Here is a 23,470-nt window from a genome sequence, read left to right on the forward strand (position 1 = left end):
CAACCCAATTTGCGCCATAAATTAGAAGTAAACATGAAATACCATGTTCTAAACTTATGTTAGTTTCTAGGGCTGTTGTTGTTGCTTTTGTTCGGAAATCTAATTTGATTTGCTGATTAATTTCAAAACCAAAGAAAGAAAAAAATAACAATGGGTGGCTCTAATTACTGATGCAATTCTAATTGTTTTTTAAGTCATGCTTATACAGATGTCATTGAATGCGACTGAAATGCAAATAGGGAATTATTTTGGAAATTTCACACTACCATTCAATAACAATAAAATGTCAAATAATAAATGCTAATCAAAATCGGAAATGTCACTATGATTTTCTGTTTTTATTTTCCTTTTTGTTTTGCATGTTTTTTATTTATTGAATTATAAAGACACGTTGTCTTATCGCTCACGTGTTCCAACAATATTTAATACGAAATTGAAGTCGGTTTTTTAATCTAAACTCGCCATAGGAAATTTTCCTATCAGCAATAAATATTTTTATATAGAAGCTATTTTTTCTGCAAGCTGATTTGGGGTTTTTTTGTGAAGGTTTCAGAAATACAGTAGCACATTGAGGACCCTGCTCTCCCTCCATACCCCTGATCTTAATGGCATTTTTGTTACCATGCCATAACGATAAGATAATTAGCAAATTTCGAATCAGCCATAAAGAACGAAAAAAATCTCAAGTGGTTTTCTTTTTTATAATATTGCGAGTTTTTCTTCTGCTATTTTTTTATTAATGGTATCGTTTCATTTCTCTTTTTTAGTAGTTCGAACTACTGAAAAATCATCACATGTTCCTCCCTTTTTTTAAATTGCCATGGCAAGGGATTTTTATAAATTTTTTGCTTTTTTTATAAAAATATATTATCTAGATAAGATTTGTGTAGTTGGTTAGAGAGTAGTAGCTTAGGGGATAATACAAAAATACTAAAAATTAATAAATACAACTTTATATAACACGAAAGACATGATTAATCTTGTGCTTTTGATGTTGGTATATAGGTAGCCTGTGTTGATTTTGTTTTCTCATTACTGCTGCTGGGGGTCATCAGTAATTTTCCGAGTCTGCGATCTGTATTTAGAGATCCTTCTTGTCGACAGTCAAAATATCCTTTTCGATTTCGGGAGTCAAATCCTTATCACCATAGCCCCACAAATGATGGCTGCCATCACCGGTACGCTTGACACGCTTTTGAATGGTTTCAGGGGCAACGGATTTCAGATCGTAGGCCCAGCCAATCTTGGCAAAGAAGTTGATGAAGGCAGTGGTCAAGTTCATGGACCAGTTGCCCCATTCGGCAGTCTTGTAATCCCAGGGGAAGACATGGTGATAGTTGTGCCAGCCTTCACCGAAAGCGAAATAGGCAACCAAGGAGTTTTCAGCGGGGTTAATGCTCCTGCGAAGACACAATAATAAATATCTCTATCGTTAAATAAGATTCTGAGGCGGACTTACTTATCATAAGGACGTCCACCGAACTTGTGAGCGGCACTGTTCACACACCAGGTGACATTCAACAAGAAACACCAACGGAACATGGTGGCCACAAACCAGGCATTCATGAACGATTCATTCCAGCAGTACATGGGGATAATGGTGGGCAAAATGAAACAGGCCAAAGGCATCAAGATCATGTAGTGTTTCTTTTGGAACATCAAAATGGGATCGGCACGCAAGTCAGACAAATCCAAACCCTTGCCCTTAGCTACTACATCGGGATGTTTTTTGCACAGCAACCAACCGATGTGCGAGAAGAAGAAACCACGGGTGGCATTGTGGGGATCAGCATCAGTTTCAGAGAACTTGTGATGGACACGATGATCACGGGCCCAATGGTAGGCAGCATCCTGGAAGGCCACAGTGTTGAAGATGATCAACAATACACGCAATGGCCATTTGGCCTTGTAGGAGCGATGAGCATACAAACGATGGGCACCGGCGGTAATACCCAACACACCAATGGAATAGAGGAAGATGGCTGCAACAACAAAAATTAATTAGCATATATTTTTTAAAAGGAATTGTGTCTTAACACTCACAGAAGAAAACGGTGGCCCACTTAGCCTTGGCAAAGAACAAATAACCACCATACAAAGCGGCCAAATGCAAATAGCCGAACAAAATGATGTTACGCCACACCAATTGCAATTTACGCTTTTCAGCCTTCTTGAATTGGGTGATGTCGGCGGCCAAGGCACCATCAGCAGTATCGGCATCGGTTTCAAACAAAACACCTGTTTGTTTGGAACCTCCAGCCAACTCAGTGGTATCAAGGGGTTCGTCGTTACTGGCGACGGTTGTTGAGCGTGGCGGCATTTTGTTTTACTGCAAAGAGGGAGAGGAGAAAAAATTGTTGGTTAGAAAAATTGGAAAACATTTTTTGTAGAATTTTCAATGAATTTGAATTTTTTATGGACCTTTGAAATTAGTTGAAAGGGTTATATACAAAAAAAAAAAAAACTTCAATGTTTTCAATGAAATGTATTAAAGGCTGACGGCAGAGTGCCCGCGTGAATCCTAGCTATGACAGCTGCTACACGACGCTCAAACTGTCAGAGTAAAGGGCTAAGCCACAATCAAGAGGGCTCGACCGTGAGCGATAAAACGTGTTGTGAAAAGGCAAGAACTTGCTTTGACTCTTTTTTAATTTTAACATTTATATTTTTGTTAAAATTCGTCTGGAAATTTTGTTTTTGAAAACTTAGCATTCGAAAAAGTTTCAGATATTCAGATTCAAAGGACCTTTTAACATAAATATCAAAACATGGACCTTTTTTTGAGAATCGCCAATTCTTTGACCTATTCGACAGCCCTATCCGTTCAGAGGTGTTTAAAGTCATGTCTGCGTTCGGTATTCCTGCAAAAATTAATACGGCTATGTAGGATAACTTTAACTGGCACAAGATTAGCAGCAGAGATAGGAAAAGACCTCTTGGAGCCCCTTAATACCGAACGAGGATTCAGACAAGGTTACAGTTGGTCGTGTGTGATACTACCCGTGCTGTTTTATGGATCTGAAGCATCGATACTTGCGCAAGGCAACTCTTAGAGTGTTTGAGAAAAAATTATCCGGAAAATCTATGGGCCGATCTTCGTTAGACGGTGAATATCGTTGTCGAATGAACCATGAGCTGTGCCATATTTTCTCGGACATCGACATAGTCAGACATATCGAGCTGTAGCGACTACGTCGGCTAGGTCATGTTGTGAGAATGGAGAATGGTGAGACTGTAAATCCATATAATCCTTGTAGACATCCCACAGCTATTTCCTTCTTTGAGAGGAACACAATCCGACTGAGAGATTGCTCGTGCGCGTAAGAAATTTAGTATTATTTTAATTATGTTTATTAAATATGAAAGAAAAAGAGATCGCATTGATGGAACGTGTCTCACGAAGTGTGGTAAGTTTGACGATGAATTCATTAACACGTTGCACAGCATTCAAGTTATGTTGTATGTAGAGCGAGCGATGTCGAATATTATTCATAAAAACTGAAATTTCAGGTTTAAGAAATCATGTACGGAATTTTTTTTTGTCGTTGTGTATTTCAGAACACGTTTTGTTTATGGAAAATTAGTTGTCATAATTTCGGGAAGAAGTTGTTGGCAACTGCATCAGTTTGAATACTCTTCTGGGCTGCTCAATAAGTACCTTAGGTCCTTATGGTCTTTTTTCCTACTTTTTAGCATCTTCATCTTCGAGTGCATGTGGCCAAAGACTTTGCAACAACAAATTTCCTATTTTTCACTATGAAAAAGGCTATCAAATCGAAAAGAGGACCATGTTCTTACTTTTTAACATAACGCGGATAGCCATGGCTTCCTGTCGAATGTGCCCACCAGGAATTTTGGAGCAAATTTTGTTTTAATATTCCTTGCGTGGAAAAATGCTACCAAAATTACGAGGTGTTCAACATTTCACTTGCTTCCTCAACGACAGGATCCGATGCCATGATCGTACAACCATCCGTATAAGTTCTCTTTGCAGTCTATATGAAGTAAAATACCTGAAAGAGCTTTCGGGGATATCACCCCACCATTGTGAGACTCCTGTTTTCGGCTATGAAAACAACATTTTCAAATAGTCTGTATTCCTCGGAAGGTTTATTGGTCTACAAAAAATATTTTTCTTAACTGTTAGACTTTGATCGTAAGTGCCTAATTCTGACTCCTCAAGAAATCAGTGGGAAGAAATAGACTTATATATTGTGAGTGGCCAACAATAAACAAGAGGGGGAAGAAATCAGAGGGGAAAATTTACTTATCGTCACATTAGTAATTGGAAATATACACCTTCGTGTCATTATTGTGTTTTACTTCAAGCCACACCTGAAACTCAAAAAAATCACAACTGTACCTATTTTCGGGGCGTAGAGTACGAAGTCCACAATAGACTATAAAATTCGCCACTCTTTTATCTCTCAAAGAAAAGATAAACAAATACTAATTTGGGGGGAAATGTTTATTTATTTTTTACAAACAATAAACCTCCCTTCTCCTGCTGCACCTTCCACTACATCCATTGGGGCCTATACAATGCGAAATTGCGTCTTAATTTTTTTGCAAGTTTCCCTTGTACCCACTGTATAACCCAGCTGGCATTGTTGGCGCAAATCAAAACCTGACACATTTGAGAATTGAAAAATTACACTTAATAATAACAATAACAACAAAATACTATACATATTTGAAAAAAAGAACAGAACAAATAAAAGTCACACGATTTTCAAGTCTCATCCCAGTACATATCACGCGTACCCATTTACACTCACACACACATCTTCGCCATAAGCTAATCTTCAATATATTCGAATTAACTACTAAGGGGATTGATTTCAATTTTTTCTTTGAGAAAAAAAATCGCAAAATTTTTTGCACTTCTTACGTCACATCATCCGATTTTTTTTGTGTGGGGTGGAAGAAGATGTTTATTGTGAATGACAAAAAAAAAATTAACTACAAAAAATTAAAGCAAATTGGATATTTTATTTCAGTTTCAAATGTTTGAATATTCAAAAATTTTCCATTCACAAAAAACGGGGGCAAAAGAAAGTTGGCCGAAAACAAAGTTAAAGCTAAAAAAATGAAATAGTGGGCTGTGAGAAGTAGCCAAGCGGTAAAGAGATTCACCATTATTACACAGACAAACATTACGGTTGGTTTGGTTATGGTTGACGTGGAATTCACTCACTCACTGTACTATCTTCTTTCACTTCTTTTAGCAACAACCAAATAAAAAATAAATAGAAAAACCCATTATTTAAAGAATTAATGAGAGGAGGAGAAGGAAAAGGGGAATAAACAAGACAGACAGGCGGCAACGACAACCGCCAACGATTTGCCCTTGAACATTTTTGCAGAATAGCCAGCTAGTCACACACAAATTCAAACGGGATAAATAAATATCAAATTTATTTTATTTGTTGTTTATCTTTTTGTCTTCTCTTAATTCAAACAATTTTCTTTCTTTTCTTTTTTTTAGTAAAATATTCCTCCTCTTTGTTTTGTTAATTTTTTTTGCACATACATACGTGTTGTTTTTGTATGTTCAAATTACTCCTTTATGTCGATTTTTTTGCCTTACTTTTTTGTTCCTCTTTTTCTTTTCTTTATTCAATGATTTTGTTTTAAGTCACGTTTACGTTTTCCGAACAACTGTAACTTAACCACCGTTCAACACCATACGCCAGATATAAATGAACAGTCGATCATATTTCTATGTGGCATTTTACTACACACGGCCGGGATGACTGCTTGTTGTTGTGCTCATTCCTATGCAAAAAAGAGAGGGAGAGAGTGGCAACCAAATCAAACACATGTGGTCTTGCAAAGCCACACACACACTCTATACAACAAACACACACACGCCATATACCACAATATGGCAAGAATTTGCAAAGCTTTCTCAGTTTGATAACTCTTTCACACTGTCACTCTCTCTCACACAACAGGTTCTGGCTCACATTCATAATGTTCTTCTCTGTTTTTGTTGTTGTTAAGTTCTTTTGTTCATGTTCATGGTAATTTTTTTTGTTTTCGATAAATTTCACTCACTTTTTCTTTGGCTAACTAGCTGATGTACTGTACAAAATGTGTTTTCGATATAAACGTCTTTACTTTCTTCCCGGATAATTCCGAGTCTTCGTTGATCGAAGACGTTTTTGGTTAAGTGCGTTGTGTTGACACGTCTGTGTCGTTCGAAAGACTTCCCTTATTGTTGCCTAAAGACCGGTATTTAAAGGTATAATTTCTTCTAGCATTGCCCACTGAGATTAGAAATTAGCAAAATTTTGCTTGTTCTTTATTTCCAGTCGTTATCGTAATCTATAGATTATTTCATATTTTTTTGCTCGCTATAGATTTGTTGATTTTGTTGTTGTCGGGCGTATTTTTTTGTGCTTAATCTAATCTTGTGTGCAAAAAAATTGTATGCAGATACAGTAAAGTTTGAAAGTCAGTATGTAGCTTTGATATTGGGTGTAAGGGAAAATTGTCAATTGTGTTTGGATTTTCTCTGGGAGTTTAAAACTGGAAATATTTTCCTTATAAAAGGAAATAAGAAATCTTAAAATCGTTCGGGACCCTTCTGTGAGGTCAAAAACATGGACCTTTACGGTATGTGAAAATATTTTTAGTACAGTTGTCGGGTTGACAATCACTGTCCGAGTCGAACTTGGGTAGTTGTATGGCTTAGATCCGATTATCGTGGGAAAGCAATTACGAAAATGTCCAGTTATTTTCAAATATGGTTATCGATAAACCCTTTACTTCATTGTCATACTTTAATTACATCAACTCTAGACCAAACTAGGCTGTGGCAAAAATCAGACCACATATAAAATAATTCACAGATTAATACACTCTGAATTGATATTGGATTTGTCAATCATCCCCATGAGGAGACGAGGATGCTGTATGTCTAGTACTGCAGCGACATTAGCGGAAGCTGCACCGACTAATGTCTTCAAGGTTTCTTTTAAAAACTGTATCGATTGTTGCCAAGAAGTGGAAAAGCCGTTATTGGAAAGACGAAAGTCGGAGTTATTGGTGAGACGATCATCATTTTACAAGTCTGACCATCCATCAGAACAGCAGGAATCATTGGTTGCAGTGGTTTAATGTACTCATCCTGATTGTTCTTTGAAATATTTCCAAATCCCTCTTTGTAGGGAGACGGAAAATATGTTCAACCTCTGATACCGAAGTGGCAAGGCTTGTGGAAGTGGAGACGTGTGGCTGTCGTCTAAACATGCACCGAACACAAAAGAATCATTCTGTGATCCTGTGAACTTTCTCCCTAAAGCCCATACACATTTAATATTTTCCTAGAAGGAAGGACTATGCCCGATCAGGAGCCAATGAGAAGACAATAGCGGATATTCTAATTGACACAATCCCGACACAGAATCCACTACACACACGAAACATGTTTATAAGTCTACCCTTAAAATGAAGCACATCACTTTTATATTACCAATTTTATTTACTTAAGGTTCGTGGTCCTTAAGTCTACTGTTATTCAACTGTCATTTGAAGATCATCATCCTATGTGATTACCCTGTATAGAGGGGCCAAAGTCATTAAGTTAAAAATAACGATGTATAGGCAGTTAATGACCTTTAACCCTTGTTAATCCTTTGCGGAATGTACACCGCTGTATGGTTCCCACTTCCTCTATTTTTATTGCAAAAGATACAGAGGATAACCAAGAAGCAGCCAAATAGCGGAAATATGCCAGAGATTTTCCGCAAGAGAGGAGATTAAAAGAACGATTTTTGACTAGTCTCTTTACAACAGACGGGTGACGTAGGGGATTTTTGGTCGTCGGAAAATTCAGCCTCCATGAAGAAACATCCGAAAACCGCATGAGGTTGATTGGCTTCGCGGCAGCAAAAAACATGGTAGTCAGCAGCACCAGATTTAACCACCTCGATATTCACAAGCCCACCTGGATTTCTTCTGGTCAAGCAACGAGAAATCAAATTGATCATGTTGGATAGACGGAAGGCATTCATCCTTTGTTTTAGACGTCCGATATATACGAGGAGCGAATATCGATTCGGACCACTACCTTGTAGCAGCCAAGGTTCGCGCTCGTCTTAATGTAGCAGCAAAGGTGCGATCTAACACAACATGGAAACTCGACATCGAAAAGCTGCAAACACAACAGATAGCAGAAGCCTACTCCGGACAACTTACCCAATTGTTTGACGAAAGCACTTCTTGTCCCGATTATAATATAGAATCACAATGGTAGAGAATTGCCCAATCTTTACAAACTGCTGCAAAAGCAACACTACCAAAAACCACCACATCCTCCTGTAGAGATGAAAATGGATACCAGGTGGCACTTACAGACAGCGTGTTGAGGATATGGAAGGAGCATTTTGAAAAGCTACTGGTATCAAATTGTGGCGGTAAAGAAGAAGATATCCCAGGACCAATAAGAGATGACGATATATAGTGTATACCACCTAGCCAAGATGAAGTCAGAGTAGCGATTTATCGGCTGAAGAACAATAAAGCAGCAGGTGCCGATGGCAACTAGGGATAAGTAAATCGACTTTCGACTAACCGACTTTTTTTGATCTATGAGATAACCGTAAAGTCGACTTTTCAAGATCGACTTTCGATTTTCTTCATAAATACTTGTTTTTTTTATCACAAAGCTCAAATTGCCCAAAAATTGCACTTTCCGGGACTTTACATTATCTGTTCACAATAATTCATATAAAAATCAAAATCGAAAATCGATTTTGAACAGTTTTGACAAAATCGAAAGATCGACTTTTTAGTCAAAGGCAAAAATCGAAAGTCTAAAAATCGACTTATGCCCTCTATCCCTAATGGAAACTATTCAAGACTGGTGGTTAGATACTGGTCAGGAGCATGCACCAGTGCAATTTGGCGAGAAGAATGCATGCCAAATGATTAGAAACCACAGCATCCTGTGTCGCGTGCACAAGACGATATGTGAACGACTGAAGCCAATGGTCAATGACATTATTGGACCATACATATGCGGCTTCAGACCTGGCAAATCCACCATTGACCAGATTTTCACTCTGAGCCAAATCCTGGAAAAGACCCACGAAAAACACAATGACACGTTCCAGCTATTCGTCGACTACAAAGCCGCATTCGGAAGCCCTATCCGTTCAGAAGTGTTGAAAGCCATGTCAGCGTTTGTCATTCCTGCAAAATTAATACGACTATGCAGGATAACTTTAACTGGCACAAGATCAGCAGTTAACAGTTCAATACCGAACGAGGATTATAAAAAGATAGTAGGCTTAGCATGACCATCCCCGCTAGACTTTGGCCTTTCTTTAGTGATTCAAATTTACCAAATACGGAGAATACCCAAACGAAGGTATGTAAGTTGATTTTCTAACTCTACTGTATCTATTTGCAGATTATCAGTATAGTACTTATTTTCTTATCAATTTTACGTTACAGTAGGTACTCTTTACTCTAATCGACCTGGTCTGTTTTGATGGGATCTTATTATATTCAGAATCGGCATAGTTCACTCGATACAGGTTGGAACCAAAATCAAGACAACTACATATTACGTGAAGTTTGACATTTTATTTATTGAACCTTTTTATTGTAGTGCGTGACTTCGAGCCATATTTGGAAGATTTAAAAAAATCACAATAAAAACATTTTGTCATTTCGAATATTAGTATTATATGGAGATCACTGTAAAAGCTTGAAATCGTTATCACTCGTCTCACTACTATATAGTCTGGCTGAGTATAGCCCAGGTATATTGTGTTCAATGATAAACCAATTCGCCGAACATGTCTTGTTTGTCGGTTAGTGAAAGAAGAAATTGTTTATTCAATAGCCATTTGAATAATCAGTGGAAGACTACCGACTAGCCAGACGTGCAAATGGCCGTTGTGTCAGTTAGTCAAACAAATAACAAACGTGTTCGCACGCTCACTCTCACACATTTTCGCATATTTTGTTATGTTATCAGATAAAAAATATATGTGAAACAGACTGTATGTTTGAATTTGTTTTTGTTGGAATATTAGCGACGAATCGCCGTACAATTCAATTGATTGGCATGGGATAAATAATATAATTCATTGTTGGTGTGCAAATTTTGCGTCGCATATGTACGGATGTATCCATGTGTGTATATTGTATTTATGTTTTTATTATTTATAAATCCAAAGATTATGACCAAGGCTAACTATTATTGGTTTCGGGGTATAGGTTCAATTTTTCATTTTTTTCCTTCACAAAGTGGATTTGAAATGCGTCGTCGTTGTAGGCATTGGAAAAAAGTAATTGAAAACAATGGAGGATTGATTGTGGAGGTGGCAATTTTTTTTTAATTGATATTAAAATAAAAATATTGACGGCAAATAAAATTATAGTAGATTTCGTTAATTATTATAAAGAGAAATTTAAAAATGTTAAATGTGCAGTTGTAATCAAGGATCAACAATCAAATCATTGACGACAATGAAATACTAATATCCTTTGATGTAAACCTCGCTATAAGAACTATTAAATAAGTGGACACTACTGGAACAACATACAAAATACCAATGGACCTGTTTATTGAAATTTTGACGATATGTATCAAAGATTCGAGATATTTTTTATACCAACATAAAATCTATGAACAACAAAAAGTCAAGTGAATGGGCTCTATGTTTTTTTTTACTTTTATTTGGCATAAACTCTAATTTTAAAGCTATTGAATTGATGTCCTACCAATTTTCATATGGCACTATTTCATATAGCTGCCATATAGCCGATCTGGCCGATTTGCCCAAACTTTTTTTATAAAGCTATTGAAGTGAAATTTGGTTTGTATACATTTTTTATGCTCCCAAGATGACCTACCAATGTTCATATGATTTGGGGCACTATTTCATATAGCTGTCATATAACAAAATGTTTGTTCCTTACTTCGGCTATATTTCCATTACTGACTGTTTTATTCAAAACAAAGGCCATGTCTCTGTCGTTGGATATTTTGACTGAAACCGTAGCAGCAATGATATAGCGTATTTTGTGAAGCAACTTCGGAGGCTAATTTACTTTTTAGCCTAGGTCCAGCATGTTAATAATTTAATTTTGTTTGTACTGCTCATCCATTACTATAATTATGCTTTTGCTACTACTAAACATTCAAAATGAATGTTTAGTTTTAAATCGCTCTAATTTACGTTTGAACTTTGACAAATGCTTTTTTATATAATTAACAAAACCTTTAACTTGTTTCGATATCAAACGCATTTGGTCTTCATTTAAACTGATATTCTGTAACACATATTTCACAAGTGCATCTTCTGAGCGATTTTTGCTGCTCCAAATTTCAATAAGCGCTGCATGGGCAAACACATGTTTATCAGTAAAAAAATACGTATTGGCACAAAATAGAACAAAAAAGGCAAGTTACACATTCATAAAAACACTTTTTTTAATAACTTGGCATTTACACCATTTTGTAATGCTTTGCCATTCACAAGTTACACTCCACGGAACAAAACTACAATTTACAGATTTTATATAAAGTTATACATAAAGAAAACATTTCACAGTATTACAACAACAGACAAATATGACAAAAAGGACATCTCGTCTTAATTTTACATACCTGCACTAACGTTTTCCATAATTACACATTTTAATTTTTTTCAATTTTGTCAAATTACAAGCACTCGAGCTGATTTTTACCTCCAGTTGTACCAAAGCAATGTGAGTTTCAAACTGCTGACTTTTAAAGGTCGCCAGCAAAAAAAGGTTGCCACCCGCATTGATATTAAATGATTTTTTCTAATATGGATGTCTACATTTAGGAAATCAGTTACATTTCAAAATATGAAAGCAAAAAAAAAATTGACTTTATGCCAAAAAATCATACTTTTTACCCATAGTGCATCGTAATGGAAGAGGTACTTAACGTAACAATACAAAAATTGAATACAAAATCGACACTAACAAAATATCAAGGATACTATACAAAAATTGAATATAAAATCAAGGATAAAAATAAAATATGTTGATGACATATGTTGTATTGTTAAGAAAACCCAAATAGATAATACATTAAACGATTTTAATAAACAATTGCGATTCTCCATGGAATGCAGAAGTGCACTGACAAGATCGTGCAATTATGTAAGATTAGTACCAAAAGCCCTCTGCTTCAGGAAGAATAGTAAATTTTCAATCGAAGCATCCTAGACAAATAAAAATAAACACAGTCAAAAATTTAATGCAACGAGTATCGCAGAGGTCGTCAAATATTAAAGGGTTCTCAGAACGATTTTCTAATTCGAATATGTATGACAAGGAAAAATACCAATTAGAATTAAAAAGCAGCAATACCAACAACTTTTTTAGTCAGACGAAGGTAAAAATTCTAACAGACAATAAATTGAATGTAGTTTACAAAATAGAATGTAATGAAGACGAGTCCAACGTACATATGCCAAGAGGTTGGTACTACAAAAACGAAGCTGAAAACTAGAATTAGTGCCCACAAATTCGGCCAAAAAGCAACAACAAACTTTGGAGCAAAAAAAAAAGGAAAAAAACCAAATTCCAAAGTCGTGAAGATTTTGACACAAGAACGAAATTATAATAGAAGATACATGATGGAAATGCTGCACATAATTAACGTTCCCGCTGAAAAGAGTAAGAATTTAAAATAGATAAGGAGAACTGTTCCTAAATATAGCGAAATGTAATAGAACAACAACAAAATAGAAATAAATTTTAGTTAGATTACACTTGTGGAGAAATGAGGTGTTACGAATATAATACGGTTTGTGAATACAAATTTAATTACCATTTGTTATATTTATGTTTCAAAATTGTTAATTTTTTAATTTAAGATAAAAAGAAACTCCCTGGTGATGATCGTAGAAGACATTCGAAATGTCGGAAACAAATTAAAAAACACATTAAACAAAGCAAAATTTATTTTATTGTATAAAATAAAATAAATAAAATCTAAGAAAAACTTAAAGATCAAAGGTCAACAAAAATCACATAAAAATTCACAATCAAATTTAGAATTGTCTAAAATATTATATAAATATCGAGCAGGAAAAAAGGAAGAATTGACAAATAAAACACTGTTAGGTTACATCCTGTAAGAAGATATATGTTATTCTAACATTCAGTCATAAAATTTCGCTTTTACGAAAAACAAAATTAAATATTTTTTCTTATGTTTCACAATAAAATCACCTTAGGATATCTCGAATGCTGGCATTTTAAAGGCAAGGTATCCGTCACCGTTTGTGCCAAATCCCAATTTAATATTGACGCACTTTCAAAACTTATTTCTAGTTAATTTGCCAATATGTTTTTATCTGCGTTTTGTTTGTGAAAGTGATGATGAAATATTTTCTTTGTTTGGTAATGCTTTACTATATACAGCTTTAAAATTGTCTAGTGGTCAAAGGTCAGACAAATTTCATTTAACCCTTTGTGGCCCAATGTTGCCCACAGGCAACAGAATGTTTTAGAGTTTATATTTATTATACAGCAAGTAGATATGCATTCTTTAGATTTTCTATGCCAAGACCTGATTATGCTCTATGATTACGGAAAAAAACCGGGGCTCAATGGGTTAATTTAATAAAACATTGTTTTAGTTATAAGATTTCTATTGTGACAAATATATAATAAAAATACGAAAAAGATAGCAAGAGGAAGTCCTACTGGTTTTTTGAAAATATACTAATTTGTCTTCCATAAGAAGACGTAGGACTTATATTAGAATACATAATTGTCTTCTATTGGCATTTACATTGATCTTTTGTAAGAAGTCTTAAGGAAGAAGGGCTTGCAGGACTTTTTTAAGGAGGCCTTCAAGTCTTCTTTAAAGAAGATCTTTGATATAGTTCGAAAAAAAATAGATGTATTTTAATCACACTTTAAAAAGTTCCTAGAAAATCTGGCAAAAACAGCTGAGAAAGCAGCCAGCTAAAGTAACTTGAGAAAGCTATACCGAACAATAGACAGTCTCACATATAGATGGTGAACTAGAAGCCAAGCAATTAAATACCGTAATGATAGGCTACTAACAAACAATGATGAACCAACTCAAAGATGCAGAGAACACTTCGAAGAAATCAGTATAGCCAATGGAAAATACAGAAGATACCGTGCAACGTTCCCCGCTTGAATGAAATAAAAGAGGGTTTAGGACAATTAAAATGTAAAACAAAGCAGCAGGAGAAGATGTTTTATGGGTGGAAGCCCCAAAAACCGACGACAGAACCGCAGCTGAGTTAGTCCGAGTTCACATCATTTTTATTTAATAGGGAGAGAGACTTCCTCCAACTTCTAAAAAAGTCATTGTTGTGAAGTTACCCAAAAATGGCGACATGACAAAACTGCAACAACTGGAGAGGAATAACCCTGCTCAACACCATATACAAAATTCTTGCAACCATAATACCGAAAGAATTCAGAGGCAAGTAGAAAACATTCTGAGAGGTGAATGTGTTGGCTTCAGACCAAATATAATAGACGCATAGAAGCTGTGTTCCAGGGCAATTTCCTAAGATTCATAGTAGAACAATATATAGAATGACGCACCCCCTGTATCTACTGTTCATCGATTTCAAGAATGATTTCGACGAACTACCATATCGAAGGCATTTGCCAGGAAATAGTCCGAATAATAAGAACGATGTACAAAGATACAGAATTTTCAGTTATTCGCAATGGAAACATAAGCCAACCGTTTCGCACCAAGGCAGGAGTAAAACATGTCACCCCTACTGTTCACTATTGTACTGGATGAAATAACGAATGAAGTCTTCTCTTAGGGAAGAGGCATAACATGGAGTCTCTCGCGACAGATCGAAGACTGAAAGGTGTATGGAGAATTAAAATATGATTTTTTCCATTAAGTGGTCTTTGATTTTGTATTATTTGTTGTCAAGTTATCATTGACTTTAAGTTTCTGTATATTATGACACTGAAATAAATGTAATCACAGTTCATTGTAGTAGGAAATAATGAATTATTTTCCGAAATGCTGCAGTTATCTAAGGGTAAGCAGTATTGTTGCCAATCCTCCGGGATGCTTATTAGGAGGTAATCGGACTCAGAGGAGAAGTGTTTAAAGAATATTTAAATATGAGACAAGAAGCCTACAGAATTATTGTCTGACTTTTCATCATTGTTAATCCTTCGGAAAGCTTATGATATCAACTTCTAGGACTCTTAGTAAAAAAAACATTGAACAAGGAGACACGAAGCTCTCAGAATTATTGTTTTCTCGGACTACGGAGAGAATCGTGTCAAGTTGTTTTTTAAGAACATTGAACTACGTGTCAGGTTGTTTTTGAAGAACATTGAACTACGAGACAAGAAGCCTTCAGGATTATTGCCAGAAATGTGGGGTTTATCTCAGGGTAAGGTTTGAAATGACATTTTGAAGTTGTGGCATCCGTCTTCCTTTACAAAAGACAGCTACACAGGAAATAATAATTTGTTTATCTGACAATGTCTGGATTTCTGCATTTTATGAACGAATTTCATAAAGCTTTAAATACTGGTTAGTTGTCAGAGAGAGAGAGAGGGATAGATAGTAAAACAACAACTTTGGATTGTTCTTAGTGGTGGTGGAGGATCTTCTATTGCACATAAACTCTTTGTCGTTTATTAGAGAGAAAATGAGCGCAAATAGTTGTACAGCATAGTGAAGTAGGAAAATAGTTTTAATATTAGTGAAATATTTACATATTTTTGAAAATAGTGACTTTTTCATGATTATACGAATTTTTAATAGTACTCTAAGCGAAGTGCAATATGGAACGAATAAACTTTGACTGAAATTATGAAAATATTCATTAGATTTTTTCTGTGTATATAGTCCGTATGTGAAGACAATCTTCAAAAAATTTCAACAACTTGGAGACAAGATCGATCGAGCTCTAGTTTAGAGGAAATTGGGAAGAAATTGCAAACGCTCTGCACGCAATGAGGAAGTCATGAAGCCATTGTAAGTTATCCAAAACTTTATTCTTGGTATAATTTCAAATTTGGAAAACTTGTTGTCGAACGAGTGTGTCCCTAAGGTAACCAGGTATTTAGTAGATACAGGAGCGGATTTCGCAGTAAATCCCGAGTCAACATCCATGCGCAATCAACCTTCCACTCAGCTGGTTTTTTAAGCCGTAAAACTAACATTGATTATGACATATGGCACATAAAACCTATCCATAGTTTTGGGAATGAGTCGATTGTCTAGAACTTCGTAATTGCTGCACAATAACCTATTATTGCATCAGATATTTTGGGTAAATATGGACTACTTATGGACTATTTATTAAGAATAATGTGGTTATGTACCTGCACACCAATCGGATATACAATGGTTCTCTAGGAAGAGTAGAGTACAAAGGTGAGGAAGGTATATGAGACTACATATCATTTCCATTTTAAAAATTATACTGTTTCTAATCCACTAGTTTATCTTATCATTTTCTCAAGTTTTTTTCTGTTTGTCGCCAAACATTTTGTTTGCAGGTTTAAAAACTATTGGCGACTTCCGGTCATTTGTTTGAACAAATAATAATGTTTGTCGAACTATTATCAATTTTTTTTAATTTCAAAATTGATAACAACAAAGAGAATAGTTTCACAAAAAAAAAAAAACGATGAAAGTGTAGACTAATAATGGATTAAATTAATATAAAACGACAACAGTCATTTCTTTTTTTTTCCTAAACACAGAGATTAAAAAAGTGCGCTATAAACAAATACTCAGTTAATTGCTTTATGATATTCTACAAAAAGAGTGCAATAAATTTACTCATATCTAATAAAACATTTCTACTATAGGCTGTCACGTTTACCCATGGGTTCCTAAAAATGGCAGATTGGCTATTGATAGATTCTGACAATTTTGCTTATCGAAATCGTATTGCGTTGAAAACTTTTTACGAATTTGTACCTTTGATATTTTAATTGCGAACTTCTGAACTTTAATCCATCAATTCCAATCGTCATGGGAACATTTTGCTTTGAAGCATGGCGTATAGATTTAACCACCACGTTGGATATATCTCAATTATTTTTAAGGCGAATTTTATGGGGGGCAAAGTAAATAAATTGGGTACACTGTTATAAAATTTATGAAATAGAAGAAAATGAAAAAGAGATCCACAGGGAGTATAGAAAAATTAGTTACTAAAGGATGAAAGTGTAGATTTTTTAGAATATCTTTTCATAGGGTGACGTAGGGGATCTGAGAATAAAAGATCTCGTCGGAAGGGAAAATATTTTTGGTTCCACCATCGGAAAATTCAGCCTCCATGAAGAAACATCAGACAACGACATGAGGTAGATTAACTTCGCGGCAGTAAAAACATGGTAGTTAGCAGCACCAGATTCAAGCATCTCGATGTATACAAGGCCACCTGGATTTCTCCTGATCAAGCAATGAGAAATCAAATTGATCATGTTGTGATAGACGGAAGGCATTCATTGAGCGTTCGATCGATCCAAGGAGCGAATATCGATTCGGACCACCACCTTGTAGCAGCCAAGGTTCGCACTCGTCTTAATGTAGCGGCAAAGGTGCAATCTAACACAACACGGAATCTCGACGTTGAATAGCTGCAAACACAGCAGGTAGCAGAAGCCTGTTCCGCTCAACTTACCCACTTGCTTGACGAAAAAACTCCTTGTCCCGATAATAGTATAGAAGCACAATGGCAAAGAATTACCCACTCCCTACAAACTGCAGCAAAAGCAACACTTTGGTACCAAAGACCACCATGAAGAAATTCGAGGTACGATCAGTAATGTCGTAATGCTACTGAAAATGCAGCATATAGGGCAACGCTGTAGACAGCAGCAACGAGGGAGAATCATCGGGAGAAAAGGAGAGAGTAGAAACGTATTTTTAGAAAAAAGAAGAAAGAACAAAAACAACGTGAGCGTGATCAAATCGAGATGTACAAGAGTCAGAACGAACTCCGGAAGTTTTGCCAACGAATAAATCACTAAACCGAAGGCTTTGGTGCAGCAGATCCTCCTGTAGAGATGAAGGTGGAAACTTAATGACAGATACATTTAGTGTGTTAAGGATCTTAAAGAAGCATTTTGCAAAGTTTCTGGTACCAAATAGTAACGGCGAAGAATGTACCCATGAACCAATAAGAGATGACGGTATGGATTTGTATACAGGTCAGAATATTAATTAATTGTCTGAAGAATAATAAAGCAGTAGGTACCGATTTAAGACCGGTGGCCAGATGCTGGTCAGGAGCATGCACCAGCAGATTAGTACAATTTGGCTAGGGGGATTCATGCCCAATAATTGGAACCTCAGCATCCTGTGCCCCGTGCAAAAAAGGAGACAAGACAATATGTGTCAACTATAGAGGAATAAGTCTTCTTCCCATCGTATATAAAGTGCTATCCAGCGTGCTGAGTGAACCTAGGGTCAATGACATTATTGGACCTGGCAAATCCACCATAGACCAGATGTTTACACTGCGCCAAATCCTGGAAAAGACCCACGGAAAATACATCGACACATTCCAACTTTACGTCGTCTACAAAACCGCATTCGACAGCCCAATCCTCTCAGAGGTACGTTTGGCATTCCTGCAAAACTAATACGATTATGCAGGATAACTTTAACTGACACATGATCAGCAGTTAAAGTCGGAAAGGACATCTTGGAGCCCTTCAATAACGAACGAGGAATCAGACAAGATGACAGCCACCTTTGAACAAATTGAGGAGTCTGCCAAAGTGGGTGTGTCAGTAAATAACGAGAAGACCATACTGCTGGTATCAACGCTCAAAACGTCCAGTAGACTCGGACCAACTGTGGAACTTGACAACTACAGCTTCGAGGTAATGAAATTTTTTATATACCTTGGTACTGCCATTAATACGACTAATGACATCAGTTTTGAAATTCGGAGAAGGATAGTGTTGACCAACAGATTATACTGACCAAACTCACACTCTACAAGACGTTGATACTACCTGTGCCGTTATATGGATCTGAATCATGGGTACTTGCGCAAGCAGATGAGCCTGCTCTTGGTGTGTTTGAGAGAAATTTTCTCTGAAAAATCTATGGGCCGATCTGAATCGATGGTGAATATGGCCGTCGAATGAACCATGAGTTGTGATGAGAATGGATGAGCATCACCCAGCATAAAAGGCCAACTGATTGTTCATGCAGAAGGGGAAGGAAGGCCACGCATTCGATGGAGAGATCAAGTGGAAGACAACATGTCGGGACAAATTGGAGGAGCTGCGCACAAGACCGAGGCGCCTGGAAATCTTTTTTAAGCTGGGCTTATGGGACAAATGTTTTGTCACAAGCCAACTAAGGCGTAGATTTAAAAAAATATATATATTTTTCATAGCCTATCCAAGTCGTAGATTTTTGAAAAAAATGCATCTTTGCGTATCTTATTATAGGGGGTTTCTTTTTTATTTTTAATTTTTTTTTTTGAGAGTGTACTTTTATCCCTGCCTGCGATAAGATTGCCAACTTTAAGTTTCTTTTGCTCACCGTCAACCTATCATAATCGCACCCGTAGGGTCCAATATAAAATATCGACCATAATTGGATTAGTTTCATCCCCTCAGAGATAAGCGTTGTGAAATTATTGCTGACAGGCGACAAGGCGTTCGATGAATAACAAATTCGTCGCAATTTGGTTACTACTGATAGTAGAATTGTTGCATTAGACTTTGGAAAATACAACAACAAATTTTAATAAAATAAAAATTCTCAGATTGTTGAGTACTTTCTTTCATTTGCGCACTACGTGATCGGTAACACTGTGCGACAAGTCACTAACAAACTCAGATATGATCTTCATGACGTATTTAGATTTATATTAAAAAAATATGCCAAGATATATTCTTTCCTTTGGGAACTCGAAGTGGGATATTTAAAATTCCGGGACCCTCTATATGGGTGCTATTTTGAAACATGAACCTATTCTTAAAATTTTCTGTTAGGCATTTTACACTCTGAGACATCGAAGTACCGATACACGGACAATTCAGAATGTGGACCAATGGATCTCAAAAATATATTATACTTTATTGGGCCTCGAATTAATACTTCGTGGTTTTGCAAACGAAATAACATATTATGCTAATGCTGGAGGGTATCTAACCCTCTTCTTAGTATTCCCCCCTAAAATTGTTGCACAGTGTAACGCAAATATAAACATATATTCGGTACATATATTATATGACGTCCTCTCAGACAGTTTTATTTTAGATTTTTTTTTATTTGAAATTTTCAAAAGTAATGCGTATTGAAATTTTATATTCTAAGATTGGATCGGGTGATTTCATACATAATTGTTATGCGTCTTAGTGTATTAGAAAAATAAACAAAATATTACACTACCAAAGAAGTGTCTCCGATTGTTGACTAATATATTTGAAAACATCACTACATGCGTCATTGCGGGACTCAGAGAAAAATATGTTGTTATGAGGGGAAAATTTGCAAGCTACAATTGAAGAATCTGGCCTAGGTCATTTCAAATTCATCTGAAAATAAATATTTTAATATTTTGAGAACTTAGAGAACGCCATAGGTCTATTTACAGAAGGTAATTAGGCCTTCTTAAAAATGACCACAAAGTATTCATATGTTTACAGAGCCCAGAAGGATTGTTTATAGAAGACCAGAAGGACTTATAAAATTATACCAGAACTGTTAATTAATTTATTGCCAACATTCTTCTTCATGGAATATATATGGGTTAGTTTCCGTTTTTTTTTTTTTTTGAAAAAAAGTGAAATTTGCTCAAAATAAAAAATTGTTTATACGTAAATTGGATATAATTTTTTACAAATAAATGTTGTGTTTACAAATATCTTTTCTTTTGTAACTAATTGTGAAATTCGATGTAGAATAATTTTATCTTTGGCGAAATACTCCTATGGTTAGAGTACGTGGATACCTACCCTGCGGTCTTACCCTACGGTGCTGTAAACACCAGTTAATACAAAGCGTCAACCAACGCCCCCACACCGAAATGCAGGTACCAATCGATCACACGTATTTGGACGCTATCACCTCCTTGGATGAGGAGCGGATACCATCTAAAACTCCTGCCTTTCTATGGGTCAGGAACCCGGTTGTAATGCATCTCCACACCGAGCCACAGCTCCCCGAAGGGCCAACACCAACTGTCAGGCTAGATCCGCAGACCTATGGGCCCTGACACCCGTGCCACCGAAACCTTCGGCCAGGTTTATAGCCGAAGCTATTACCAGTAGAACCCCAAACAGTTCGAGACTGGTCACTCACAGACGATAGCCTCTGCCGAGCTTCATAGCCAAAGCTACTACCATTAGGACTAACATCCAGGCTCTCTACAGTGAAACAATCGCTGAAAGATGATACAATGCAAAAGTGACCACCAACATCTCACGATATTGGTAGCCACCACGCATCTCACCCCTCCCAACAAATGCTCCACAAGCCTCATAGTCCGGGAATGGTCCCCCACATACTAACTTCTGCACGTTTTCGTAGCCGAAACTACTACCATTTGAACTAATAACTGCAGGTTCTCCACAATGGAATGACCATTAAGAGAGGATGAAAAACAGATGCAAAAACCAACACATCTCGATGCTAATTCCCACACCGTCTCTATCCTCACCCAACGATCATTCCACAAGCCTACAAAGTTCGGGAATGGTGACCCTACTAGTTTTGATCCATGATCCGGGACTACAACTTTAATCTGAATGATGTGTTTAATTAGCCCTTAACACCACGTGGATGTTTTGTTAAACATAATTTTAATCGCCGCATTAAACAAATTTAGACAATTAGTGATTAGTATCAACAGTTTCTTGAAAATATTTTCTGAGATTTAGCCTTTCATATTTTTTTGTTTTAACGTTAAACACAGAGTCACATGATGAAAGTATATCAACTATTTTGCCTTTAATGTGAAAGTTTTTCCATTGAAGCTTTATATGATATTTCGTTAACAAAGTGGCGACCAACGTGGATACCAATAAGGGACTGACTTTAAAAAATAGTTTTTCATAAATATATGTTTATTTTTGAGTTAAAAAATACTCTTAAAAATCTACTCTCATTGGTGATTAAATAAATAATTAGTCCCGTTTTCATTATTTTCGTATGGGACTAGCAGCTGCATTTAGACAGTTCAAGGCGCATTATTTAACCTAAGTGGTGTTATATTTGCATTTTGTGGGTCAAGTTATAGTATACCTCCATAGAGGAGTTATACGACGCTAAAAATCCTCTTCGTAGCAAATATCCAGTATATGATCCATGCATAAAACACTTTTTTCTAGCAGAAAATTTGTAAAAAATCGTTTGAACAAGTCCCCATTAAAGGTTCCGCCCAATTTTTTGGCATTTGTAAAATCAAATCCCTATTAGTAATACAGTAGAGCTGTAAATTGACAATTGGATAGAAATCTATGAAGCTATACTATTATTTACGTAGCTCCTATGGTGGATAATATTAGAAGTTTGGACTATAAATTTTGTGTCATTCAATTGGCGCCCAACAAGGGGCAATATATTTTATAATATACACTCGATTTTATAAGTCTTATTTGACAATTGTAACTATATTGTTACCAATTTTATTTGAATATTTCCAAATGCAAAAAAAAAATACTCCATAAGTGGCGCCCAACGTGCGGCTATAAGGAATTAACATATTTAAAAACATAAAACTTACAACGAATTGATGTTATTATTTTATAATTGATCTCGTAGACAGTAAACCTAATTATAAGTACATGAATTCTCTTATTTTTATTTTTATTTTCTTTTCAATTGATTAAATAGCGCCCAACTTGGGCTGCACCAAAATATTTACTTTATGACCGAATCACACATTATTTTCAATAATTAAATGTTTTGTTTTTAAAAAAAAATGTTTTTAATTGTGATCGATGTTCTTAAACTAATATTTGAATAAGCCTTGCATTAAAATGGTGCCGAACTTGTCGTGAAAAAAATATTAAAAATCTTTGCACCTCTGAGATAATTTTTTAAATAAACGTTCCAAAAATGTCCACACATCTGATAGTCTCTTAAATAATAAAAAATATATAAGTCTCTAATTGACCTTTCTAAAACATTAAATAACATCCATGTCTCCGACAGTCATAAAACATTTTAAACTAGCAAAGTGCCCGCTACTTCGTATGCGAAAAGGGAATACAAAAACATATTTCATATGGAAATCGTGAATACTGTATAATTTGTTGTACTATAGTTCCGAATTCCACCTCTATTTCTACATCTAATATCATGTTTATTACCATTTAGTACTCTTCACATACATAAGCACTATTTTCCGAAATCCATTTTTTTTATTTTATTACACAGATTAAAACCAAAAAAAAAATACATATGGGAGCTATATCTAAATCTGAACCGATTTCCACGAAACTTGACACACAT

The 23,470-nt window shown here is 35.8% G+C and overlaps 1 protein-coding gene across 1 annotated transcript; it reads right to left on the reverse strand.

The window, feature by feature from the left end:
* Positions 1 to 1,080: 1,080 nt before the first annotated feature.
* LOC133332941 (acyl-CoA Delta-9 desaturase-like) lies at positions 1,081 to 2,324 on the reverse strand. The gene is made up of 3 exons (XM_061541305.1): positions 2,044 to 2,324; positions 1,460 to 1,982; positions 1,081 to 1,400 (listed from the first exon to the last, which is right to left on the reverse strand). The coding sequence occupies exons 1-3, from the start codon at positions 2,318 to 2,320 to the stop codon at positions 1,082 to 1,084; spliced, it is 1,119 nt and encodes a 372-aa protein (XP_061397289.1). The 5' UTR covers positions 2,321 to 2,324; the 3' UTR covers position 1,081.
* Between the last annotated feature and the right edge of the window lie 21,146 nt (positions 2,325 to 23,470).

Source organism: Musca vetustissima, unplaced genomic scaffold (genome assembly GCF_032173495.1).
Source record: "Musca vetustissima isolate MV318-11 ecotype Yass unplaced genomic scaffold, APGP_CSIRO_Mvet_v1 utg39303, whole genome shotgun sequence".
NCBI lineage: Eukaryota > Metazoa > Arthropoda > Insecta > Diptera > Muscidae > Musca > Musca vetustissima.